The 12,730-nt window shown below is 43.6% G+C and overlaps 1 protein-coding gene across 1 annotated transcript in view; it reads right to left on the minus strand.

Moving 5' to 3' along the window:
- The window catches only part of LOC128745647 (uncharacterized), a 94,951-nt gene extending 89,104 nt beyond the window's left edge, over nt 1–5,847 (minus strand). The window contains exon 1 of the mRNA XM_053842723.1: nt 2,572–5,847. Within this exon, the coding sequence (XP_053698698.1) occupies nt 2,572–5,847 (3,276 nt within the window). The remainder of the gene's footprint in view (nt 1–2,571) is intronic.
- Between the last annotated feature and the right edge of the window lie 6,883 nt (nt 5,848–12,730).

The raw sequence follows: 12,730 nt of genomic DNA on the forward strand, positions 1-12,730 counted from the left end.
AGGATTTTAATTAGCCTTAGGTATAAATTAGCTTGTAAGTATAAATTTTCCTGCGGACTCCTGGCGACCGCTTTGATCGGTAATCGAAATGAAACTGCCAGTGGTACTGATCCCAATGTAGGTCACTGGCGGGTAAATGACGAATGCGATGATTTTTTATCCTGAGAGGATCTCCACGGCTCTCTTGGCTGCGATCAGTAGTTATCGATTGATCGATACGCCACCGATAGACCTGCGCTGATAACGGCTCACCACCACTTATCCACAGTGGCTTCGGTCGATGCCAATACGATGATGACGATGATATTAATCGGATATGTTTATCTGCTGCAGCTGCCGGAACCGTGTACTGCTTGCTTTCGGATAGTAGAAATTTAGTGGACTGCTTACTTTCGGATAGTAGCCAGGGATGAAGCGTGGGGTGGGTTCTGTTGATATCCAACATCCTCACCCACCCAGAAATAACTGGATTTCTGAAAATAAATAAGAAAAGCTCCTCCTCGACTGGGAAGGGATGGATGGTTAAGAGACTCGGTTCGCTCGATCAGTCCCTTCGTCGTTTTCGGCGAACTCTGCTGTTGGCAAGATGCATATTTTTTCCACAGGCCGTGTTAGAGTGCCTGCTGCGGTTCTCAACGTAACTACGCGTACAGTCCCATCTTGTCCTGGATGAACCTCTTGAATCCTGCCCATCTTCCAACGTAGAGGGGGTGAATTGTCGTCCTTGACGACTACTAGTCTACCAACTTCAACAGTAACGGGTGGACGCCAACGTTTAACTCTCGCCTGCAGTTGGGATAAATATTCCGTTCTCCATCTTGTCCAAAAGCATTGGAGATTTTTCTGTACTAGTTGCCACTGTTTCAGACGGTTTGTCGGGATATCCTGGTAATTGTAATCCGGAAGTGCTCGAAGTGAGGAGCCAACCAGAAAGTGTCCTGGTGTTAGCGGCTGTAAATCACCTGGATCTTCAGAGATAGACGTGATTGGTCGGGAGTTTAGACATCCCTCAACTTGAACGAGCAACGTGCTCATATCCTCCAGTGTGGCTGGATTCTCACCAAGGACTCTCAGGATGTGATGCTTGGCTGAACGAACCGCAGCCTCCCATAGCCCACCGAAGTGCGGCCCACTTGGGGGGCTGAAATGCCATTGAATTCCCTCTTCCGCACAATAGTGTGATACCTTGTCGTGATGATCTCTGCTCCTCAACAGTTGCATCAGCTCTTGGAGTTTATTTTTCGCCCCGACAAAATTTGTGCCGTTATCGGAATACAAATCCGAGCATAATCCCCTTCGTGATACAAACCGGCGTAGGGCTTGCAAAAACCTCTCCGTCGATAAATCCGACACCAGCTCCATGTGAACTGCCTTCGTGCAGAAGCACACAAAAATAGAAACGTAAGCCTTCACTGCTGGGCGTCTCGGGATTAAACGTAAGTACACTGGGCCAAAATAATCTACACCAGTTTGTGAAAACGGGCGGGCCACATTTACTCGTGCTGCTGGAAGATCGCCCATGAATTGTTGTACTGTGGTTGGCCTTGCTCGAAAACACCGCTGACACTTATGAACAGTTCGCCTAGCTGCATCCCTGCCTCGTAATGGCCAAAAGCGTAGTCTCACTACACTTAGAAGCAATTGAGGTCCTGCGTGCAGCATTCGTTCATGGTAGTGCAGAAAAATTAATTTCGTTAGATGATGGCGTGCTGGTAACACCATAGGATGTTTTCTATCCAAAGATTCCTGAGCATTCTGGAGTCGACCACCAACTCTCATGAGATCGTCTTGAGAAATTTTGGGATTAAACCAACGCAGTGGAGACTGCCTTGAGACTGTTTCGTTTTTCGAAAGCGCGTCCCATTCCTTAGGAAAAGATTCCCTTTGAACTCGCCTAATAAGTAATTGCTCTGACTCCTGCAGTTCTTTTGTAGTAAGAAAATCAGATAATCGTTTTTCTCCATTTTTGCGAAGCAATTTTATAACTCGCAGTAAGATTGCCGTAGATCTTATTAGTTTTGGAAATGAAGAAAATTTGCCGAGATACCAATCAGTAAATTCTGCCGCCTGAGAAGATGTAGCGGCAGCTGTTCTGTGTCGTCTTTCCTCCTCCCCTTCGCAACCAACTCCATTGGTCGCGGTTTTTGGCCAACGATCACGGGTTTCAGTTAGCCATGATGGTCCATGCCACCAAAAATCATTATGAATAAAGTCCTGTGAGTTTACACCTCTCGAGATCAAATCTGCTGGATTTTGAGATCCGGGAACGTGCCTCCATGTGTTGACCGTCGTAAGTGTTTGAATTTTAGCCACCCTGTTTGCAATAAACGTACTCCATGTTGAGGGAATTGCTTGGATCCAGCGCAGCACACATGTCGAATCGGTCCAAAAGAATGTTGGTACCTCCATTTTCACTGACTGCTTAACTTTAGTGTACAGCTTAGCGACCAGCTCTGCCCCACAGAGCTCTAACCTCGGTATTGTTTGACATTTTAACGGTGCAACCTTAGACCTTGATGTTAGTAATTGAACAGACACGTTGCCATTAAAGTCCAGACTCCGAATATATACAAGGCCCCCATATGCCTTCTCCGAGGCATCGCAGAAGCAGTGAATTTCCACCGTCACAGCTTCCGGAAGAATAATGCAACGTTTGATGCGAATCCCATTCAGCAAAGGTAATTGAGAGTAAAAGTTCCGCCAATTCTCACCCACCGTTTGAGGTAATGGTTTGTCCCAGTCTAATCTGCTTCCATCCTCGGTTTGCAGTGTCCACAGTAGTTGCATAAAAATTTTAGCCGTCGTAATAACAGCTCCGATGAGGCCCAATGGATCAAAGAGCGTAGCTATGATAGAAAGTATGCGACGTTTACTAAGCGTTTCGTACGTTTCCAGTGGTGGAATGTTGAACTGAAACTTAAAAACGTCTGTGTTTGGCATCCAGGTTAATCCCAGCGTTTTTATGGCTGGATCTGGATCTAAATTAATTCCACCGACATCAATCGCCAGATTCTCGCTCGGAATACCTCGTAACACCTCTGCGCAGTTCGATGCCCACTTGCGCAATCGAAATCCACCACTATTCATAATTTCATCCAGTTGCAATCTCAGTTGTAGAGCTTCTGCACTGTCGTTAGATCCTGTGATGACATCATCCATATATGTGTCTTCGGTGATGGCCCTTGCTGCCAAAGCAAAATGTTCCCCTTCATCTAATGCTAGCTGCTGCAAGACGCGTGTCGCAAGAAACGGAGCGGGTTTAGTACCGTACGTCACTGTATTTAGTTCGTAGGTCGCCACCTCCTCAGTAGGCGACGAGCGCCAAAGAATACACTGTAGCGGCCTATCGTTTGGATCGATCACAATCTGCCGAAACATTTTTTCAACGTCGGCTACCAGCATAATTTGCTTGGTCCTACAGCGTAATATAATTGACCGTAACTCCTCCTGGATCACCGGTCCCGTCAACAACACGTCGTTCAGCGAAATTCCCGTTGATGTCTTACAAGACGCGTCGAAGACAACGCGCACCTTTGTGGTCGTACTGGCCTCCTTAACAACCGGATGATGCGGTAAGTAGCATCGGCCTACTACTGCTCGTTGGTCTTCCTCAACCAAGCGCATATGCCCCAAATCTAGATATTCGCTCATGAACGCCTTATACTGGTCAAGCAAGCCTGAGTTCCTTGCCAACCTTCTTTCCGTTGCGTGGAGACGTCGTAGTGCAATGTTTTTCGACTCGCCCAACCGCGATATGGCCCCCTCGGCCATAGGTAATGCAACAGTGTATCGTCCATCAGGTCCCCGTTGTACGGTTTGCATAAACAATTTCTCACACCGCTCTTCCTCCGGTGAATAAGATTTTTTGATATCGACCTCTTCGCATACCCAAAATCTAGCAACCAATTCATCCAACCTGTCCTCGGTCATATGACAGCTGATATGAGGTGATTGCTTATGAGATGATAATCCGCCGCAGACTACCCATCCGAATACCGACTCGTTAAGCGATGGCATCTGCTCTCCCAAAATGAGCTTTCGACCAGACACGAAGAAATCAAAAAATGCTTCGATACCAAGCACTATGTCTACTCCCATAGACACCGAGAATGAAGGGTCAGCCAACTGGATGTCGTTTGGAATGGTCCATCCTTTCGTATTAATTGAGGTTGTTGGTAAATGAACTGTTACCTTGGGTAAAACCAGAAAGTTCAATTCCCGTGAAAACCTTGATACTCTAGAGCGTATTGTAGCTTGAATCCGTTGTTTAACCTTTGCAGATGCCTGTCCTATACCAAGGACTGAAATGTGTACCTTTTGCCGATCCACCTTTAATCGTTGGCTCAAATGCTCCGAAATGAAATTGCTTTCAGAGCCCGAGTCGAGAAGCGCGCGAGCTGGTATTTGATTTCCCTCATCATCCTCGACGAGAACCACAGCAGTGGCCAATAACACTTGCGATGTGAGCTGCATAGCGGAATTCGAGACCGATATGTTGGTAGCCGCCAGGTTGTCCACCTGTGATGAATTTGATGACGTTGGTAAATGATAAGTTGTGGTCGCACCAGAGGTTTCACCGCTAGCAGGTGGCGGCCTAGGTCTACTATCCCTTTCCTGCTTAAAGCATACCATCGTGTGGTGACGTGCCTTGCATATTCGACAAGAATATTTAGCCTGGCAATCCTTTGCCTGGTGACCCAGTCTAAAGCAATTACGACAGAGAGTGTGAGTACGAACGAAAGCATCACGCTCCGTTAAGGACATCCGTTGGAATTTTCCGCATTGAAATAGAAAATGATTTGCCGAACACGCCATGCAGCGTCCCCCAGACGATTGCACCGTGTTATAGCTAGTTTTTACCGCCCTCTGCTTTTGCGGTAGTGGTTGGTATTGCACCCTTGCTTCCATCGCCCTTGATGGTAAGCATTCCAGAACTTGAATTCGCCGATGGAGAAATTCCAATAACTCCTTAACCGTATCAGTTTCTTGTGTAGACGAAAACTCTTCCCAACTTCTGCGAGTTGACGGATCCAATCGCATTGTGAGGAAATTCGTAAGTAGAAGATCCTTATAATCACCCGGCTGCACTATCTGATCCAGAGTCTGCACGACTCTCTCGAAGCTCTCCAGTAGAGAATGAAGTTCATTGGTGGATTCCTTTAAAACGGTTGGCAACTGGAACAACGACTGAACCTGTCGCTTTTTCAATTGCTTGCTGTTGTCATACCTTTTGAGCAACGTATTCCATGCGATTGTGTAGTTTGCTCGCGTTATTTGCAGCGGGTCGATTAAACTCTTTGGCTCACCCTGAAGGCAGCCCTTGAGGTAGTGAAACTTTTCAACATCCGGGAGTTCTGCCTTGAAATGGATGAGAGATGTGAAAAGATCACGAAAACTTAGCCACTCATCGATGTTCCCGTCAAACGATTGCAGCTTTATTTGCGGAAGGCGAACATGATCGAGCGAACCTTGCATCGAAATATCACCACCGCGGATGGATTGTTCCAACGTCGGAGAGGGTTGTTGTTGCTTTACCCATTCCAGAAGAAACGCCTTGGCACGATAGTAGGAATTACTAAACTCTCGTCTCTCCTTATCATAGGCAGCTTCGCTATCGGCTGGTAAATCATCGTGTGCCTTGACGTCGACGAGGGTTTCTCCGAACCTTTCCCACAGTTCGTCGAGTTTTTGTAGACGTATTTCAACTTCCGACGTTGTACTTCGCTCTGGGAAATGGTCTACAAATTCCACGATATCACCAAAGGATGTTTGAATGCCCTTCAAGCGTGTTGTCAACACCTTCAGTGACGGTGTCTTCTTAGTAGATGATGCGGCAGCAGGCGCCATGGTAAACGTTTATTATAGACGAAGAGAGTAATTTGTGTAGTATTCCGCGGACCAATCCTAGCTTCGCCAGGCATATACTAATGTGTATTTTACCTGACAGAAAAATTAGCTGCACTTCAAACAATAGAAAATTTGGCCGGGTTGTTCGCAATCCACAGCATATAATAATGCTGACACGAAGTACTCTCAGTATTTGAACGAAAGCGGGAAATCGAGGTACGGGAGGCAAGACTGTAGTTTAACTTGTAATCCGGGCCACTTCTGGCCGTATACTGTTGAATCTCACCTTGAGAAACAACCAGATGCACTAATGCCACAGAAATTATTTGAAAATCAGCGAAAATATCGCTCGTAGAAATTTGTACCCCACTAGTAGCCTCAGTGGGTGATTGACGTTGATGATGAAATACAGGTGCACGTTCGAGGAGGATAATTTATTAAAATAGTGAAGAATCTGAGCCTAGCTTCGGCTAACATATACCAGTCACTGGTCACTAACCTGGAAAACCTTTAACGGCGCTTCCTCCTCTCGTAACGTGATCTGAGATAGTAGTTCCTGATTAGGAACGGATCGAAGAAATATGTTCACAGTAGTAAACGGCAATCCTTAATTGGTAATCCTGAGTTTCGTTCCGATCAACGGCAAGGGTCCCTTTAGCATTCACCGATGTCCTAGGTGTTTGGTTCCAATAGTGTCGCTCGATGTCACACGATGTCGATGCAATGATGTTCGAAAAGGCGTGTCAGTATTGCATAAATTGCCCGCTTCGGCTGGACATATAGTAGTGGATCAACTTACTTGAGAAAAATCCCTCGGCGCCAATGTCCAGCTCGATTGCGATGGTGGATGGTAAGCGTGGGTAACTTTAGTGATGGCGGAACAACCTTTGTTCCCCAATAGAATAATTAGTCCACAGAATGGCGTCCCGTAAATAATGCGTCTATAGAATTGCACCCCGTGCAATGGCGGTTGGTGGCGTCACCTTTGATGGGCCGGATCAATCCTTTTGATCCGGTTCGAAGGACCACTATGTTGGTCCCTGGTCCTGACCAACACGCAGTGAGACCGAAAGATGGAAAGTGGACTGTATCGATAAATTGGCGGTTCCTGCCAATGGATGGTTGACGCCACGACCGACGGTAGTGTCTGATCCAATTCTGTTCGGATCGATGGCCGCTGTGCCGCGGTGAATAATAAATTATGTACGCCACTTGTAGCTAATAACACCTTTAACGTAAAAACGCCGTTTATTTAAGAACTTGAATTGTATTTTAATTATTAAGGAATTTTAACTATTATTTATTAACGTAGGTATTTTAATTAGCTTGTAGGATTTTAATTAGCCTTAGGTATAAATTAGCTTGTAAGTATAAATTTTCCTGCGGACTCCTGGCGACCGCTTTGATCGGTAATCGAAATGAAACTGCCAGTGGTACTGATCCCAATGTAGGTCACTGGCGGGTAAATGACGAATGCGATGATTTTTTATCCTGAGAGGATCTCCACGGCTCTCTTGGCTGCGATCAGTAGTTATCGATTGATCGATACGCCACCGATAGACCTGCGCTGATAACGGCTCACCACCACTTATCCACAGTGGCTTCGGTCGATGCCAATACGATGATGACGATGATATTAATCGGATATGTTTATCTGCTGCAGCTGCCGGAACCGTGTACTGCTTGCTTTCGGATAGTAGAAATTTAGTGGACTGCTTACTTTCGGATAGTAGCCAGGGATGAAGCGTGGGGTGGGTTCTGTTGATATCCAACAGTGGATCTATTATCTGGGCACCATATTACCAAAATGGCATTCAGAAAATTGAAGCAATTCAACACAAGTTCTTGCGGTTGCCCTTCGCTTCCTTCGATGGAATGATCCTAATAATTTACCTTCTTATGAAAGTAGATGTCAGCTAGCTGGATTTGACCTACTAAGCGTTCGTCGCGATGTTGCTAAGGCTACCTTTGTTGCCGATCTAATTCGCTCGGATATTGACTGCCCCGATTTGCTTAACCGTTTCAATTTCAATGTGAGGCCTCGAAATTTACGTCGTAATAATCTCCTGTTCATTCCTGGCTCTCGCACAAACTGCGGTCACAACCGTTAGTAAGTGTATGTCGCGTGTTTAACCTTTGTAATGAAGAATTCGATTTAAATGTCTCTCGTGCTACGTTAAAGAAGAAATTTCGTCTTGTTATATCTGCCTCATAAGTATTTAAACAGTGTGTATAAATTAGGTGTATTATTTGTGAATTAGCGCATAGGCTACTATATAAGTAATGTTGTACTGTAGGATGTCATGTTATCTGTTGTACAATTAAAAGATGAAAGGCTTTGTGCCCACGGGAGAAGATACAACGATATAGAGTATCACTCCCGAGGGCTTTTCCCTACTCCACAGAAAATAAACAAAAAAAAGTAATCATACTCTGGAGAAATATCATTCTAGCCATTTTGTGAATTGAACAATTCCAAAGTTCAGCAGATCCTTGACGGTTGGACTGGGACTGTTGACTATAATCTCAATCTTCTGTGCGCGAGCAGAAATGTAGGGTATTGTCGTTATCGTCGGGCCACTGTTATGGTTGGGCCATCACGATTTTACAGTTTTAGTAACTCATGATATCTATGATACAATCATTGTAAAACTTCTTACTGTGATAGCTAACTTTTCCCAATATTGTGAGTTTGAATCGTGTATTCAAAACACCCGTACTGAATTCAGTGACTAAATCTTCCAAAAAAAAGTTTTCCACGCGCAATGAACTTTTCTTCAGGAAATGACTCATAAAATGCAATTATCGAGAAAAATTTTGAAAATGTATGAAGTGTATTGTGCTGCACACGTAGACTATAGAAAAATCCCCTCCAGTAAGGTGTTTGGGAAGGCTAAGGAGAAATACTAGAAAAGCGCTATTTGTACAGGTCGGGTCACTTGAGTAGTCATGGTTGGGCCACCATAATTTTAAGCACAGAAGCGCAATAATCGCTAGAGAATGTCAGTCACGTAAAATGTGATGAAATGAAGCAAAATTAATACGATAAATACTTAGATTTTGGTTGTTATTTCATTGTAGTTGTACAATTCGGAAAAGGCAATTGTAGCAATACTGATTTTACAAGATCGCCAAAATTTCGCAAAAATTCAATTAAAAATAGGGTATTTGTGCATATATGAGCCGTTGTTCACGGAATTCATTCTTTTCATGACTCTATATAGAATTTCAATACGTATGTCTTAGATTTTCTGCGGTGGCCCAAGCTGTACAACATGGCCCGACTATAACAACATTTTTTGTCTTCACGTAAATGCCTATATCTTTTTTGTTTTTCAAGCAAGCAGCTCAAAACTTTCCGGAAATATACCTTATTTTTAGACCTTTGCAACGAAGTATTTAGAGTTCCAAAATTCCTTTTGAAACGAAAGTTATGGGCGAATTCCAAAACGTGGCCCAACCACGACGACACTCCCCTACTAGCGCTACTCATTCGCTAAGAGCTTACTAGCTGCAATCCCGTTTGCTTGTTCGAGGTTCAAGATCGAAACAATCAGTTTGTTAGACCGGACTTTCAGACTTTCGGTTACGGCTGTATAATGCTTAGCAAAGGTTTCATTTTGAGCCAGAAAATACAACCCATGGTTTAGTCCTTCCCTCTGGGTGGATAGAGCTTAGCTCAAAGCTCTTCTGCCGTGGTTTTTTGCCTCGGAGTTTTAACGAAAGCCAAAGTAAACTGAATGTCATTACGAGGATTGGAAAGATCTATATGATCCATATTGAATGCGTACTACAAGTGCAAAGGTTTTAAATATAATCACTAGGGTAAGTAAAAATGCGAAAAAATTACACAACTGAAGCACTGGCTGGAAAGTGTTGTTTGATACCACTTACGCAAGCTACAACAGATTTAACGTCCTAGTCACATCAAATTAAACCGCTGATTCACGCTTCTAGTAGCTAACATTGGGTAAAGGGGAAGACTTCTAGCAGTAACGAATCCGCAGCAATGCTTGCCATACCATGAAGAGGCGAGTTTGAAGGCGGATTAAGACCATCGTAAGCAATAAAACATCAGAATAGAAGAATAGAGCAGATTCAAACTAACCAAACATAATCTATTAATGACGGATTGACTCGAAATAACAAAAAATTGAGTAATAGAGGTTGATAGTACTTGCCAGGGTTCCTCAGCACAGTTACTCAGATTTGATAAGATTTGATTACTTACGGCCCGTAAGTAACGGGTAAGGTCACTTCGAGGTAGGACTTCTCATTGTACACATATCTTGAAAAGCTTGAGCTTTTCTGTATCGATTGTTAATACTCTGCTGATTTTTTCCTCTTCTGTATGTATTTTTTCCACATAAATGTAAAATCAATCGAGCAAAAACTTCTCCTCAACCTTGTGAGGAAAGCCACTCACACTCCTATTTCGGTGCGTGCGTGGTCTCTGGGGTAGCATTCGCAGCATTCCCGCAGCCTATTTGGCATCTTTCGGAAGGCAAACGTTTTGCAAATTGTTTGTTTATTTTCCCTACCTGAGCGTTTTGGCAGTGAATATCCGCAAACTGTACGGCTGGGAATACCGTGATCAAATGTTCCCAGCCCAACCCCCAGCACTTGCCTCAGCGCCGGTAGACAGACAATGAAGACTTCATCAACCAGCACAATTTACGCTTTCGAGCTGAACTTCGAGTTTGGGAACTTTAAATCGGTAGCAACAGCGCAATAAGTGAGTTTTTTTTCATGTTAATGACGCTGCTACCAGGAAAACGGCATCGAAAATTTATTGTTGACTTCAATGTATATTATGATTAATGATCCAAAATTCTACGCATTTGTAGAAGGAATTTCCATAATGGAAGATGATATTAAATTATTTTTGCTTCAATTTATTAAACAGTTAATCAAGAAACTTTAATAGTTACTTTGATTTGATTTGATTTCTTTAGTATAAAAAGTTTAATGTAACTACTAAAGAGGTGTGCTTTTGACAGTTTGAGTATTTATTTTGTCCTTACATATCTATGTGCAAACCACATTTGCATTGCTTACAACAGACAACAGAGGGAAAGCTGGGCAATCTTGGTTTACTCGAGAAAAAAGACACCATAGACTTCCGGCTATTATTTTTATCATTCTACTGCACAACATTAATAGTCACCCGTAATCGCTAGAACCATGGTAGTGTTTTTGCGTAGTCATGCAATGCTTCGGCAGGGTACCAGTTGAAACTGTTGCGAACGCACCAGTCATTACCTTAAGTGCCCATCTTTTGAAGATAATTAAACCTTTGCTACACGGTAGCTACTTTTGCTTTGTACTCAGCAAACAGGACATGTACATGTCAATTTAAGCTAAGTAACTATCTTTAATATCTTTAAACGGTAGTAGATGAGATGAAACGAGGTCTGACTTGTTAACAACTACACTTTTTTTAAATTGTGCGCTCTTTTGTGACAAGGATATGATGGATTTGTGTTTCTGTTAGTATTCAAGTGGGGCGTTGCTGTGGAAAACCAATTTCGTATTTCACCACTGTATAATATTTAGTTAGTGAACGCATATTTAACGCGATCTCGGTAGTTCCATGTCAGAACAATATCATTAAAGTGCAGAAACATGTTCGGTTCCAAAACTACTCAGTAAGAAAAGTGCTAATTTACGCTGGAAACTTCGCTCATAATCAGTTGTGTTTGGAAACGAAAAAAAAACTTATTTATATGTTAAACAGTGACGAACTCAAAATTTGTGACGGTGCAGGCTACAATGGCGGTTGGTTTCGCCGCTGGTTGATGTGGCAGCAATAGCCAGCGCGAGAGAGACACACTTTCATCACGCATTTGCATATGCTGGAAGGAAAAAAAACTGCATTCAGAAACGCCAAGGACAAAGGCACTGCCGCCCGGCTAACACGCTCGCTGCTCGTCCATATGAAAGAGTTTCCCGTGGAACACACGTGTGGAACAGCGATCTCGGTCCTTTGATAGGATGCGAACATCTTTGGCGTCGGGGCAGACGTTGCAATTTACATAATTATACAAGGAAGCACAACCAGCAGCGACCGAGTGGCTTCCACTTTTGCCCTGTAATGAATGAACTTCTAAACTCTTTCATCCGCGTGAAAAGGAAAAAGTGAAAATGAGGCACACTTTGCTCCACACGGCAAAACCTAGAGAATTATAACGCGCCAAAAGCTGCACGACAAGCAGGGACTGTGTTTACCCCAAGTACCATTCGCCTCCACAAGTGTGTTTGTCGGTTCGTGGGTGCAGTAAACTTTTAACCGGAAAAGCAAAGTTGAACACGAAGGGGGCGAGCTTGATGTTGAACTTTGCCAGGCAATGCACTCAGGCGAACGTACACTGATAACCTTCGTTTGACAAATAGTCCCCATCGTGGCAAGTGATTAACTTGCGGACGATGTAAAAATTAACGGGCAGCAGCTAACAATTTTTATTTTTTGGGTGGCTTGTCAGGGAAAAGTTATTTTAAGACTTGTTTCTTTCCAAGAAATTTCATCAGCGGTAACAGTCACTGCGAAATTCCTAAATGACGAGCCCGACTGCGTTCGATCTATGATCGACATTCGATATCCTGCTTTCATTATGGTCTCCACGAAGTAGTATTTTACTTGAATTGAGTTTCGAGATCAAAGTGCACTTCATTCATAACGTTCGTTCGATGGAATCTATTTATAAACAAATATATCAGTCAAATCGTTCGAATCGTGCTGCCAGTGTCACACAGAAGTCATCACATCAACCCTGACGGTATCCTTTAGTTTCCTTGGCAATTTATCGAAGCACTTGCCATCCGTTCGTTCCATATTTGCCTGCAGCAGCGATGCGAATAATTCCATGCAGCATCGGCACTGAAA

The sequence above is a fragment of the Sabethes cyaneus genome, chromosome 1 (genome assembly GCF_943734655.1).
Source record: "Sabethes cyaneus chromosome 1, idSabCyanKW18_F2, whole genome shotgun sequence".
Classification (NCBI taxonomy): domain Eukaryota; kingdom Metazoa; phylum Arthropoda; class Insecta; order Diptera; family Culicidae; genus Sabethes; species Sabethes cyaneus.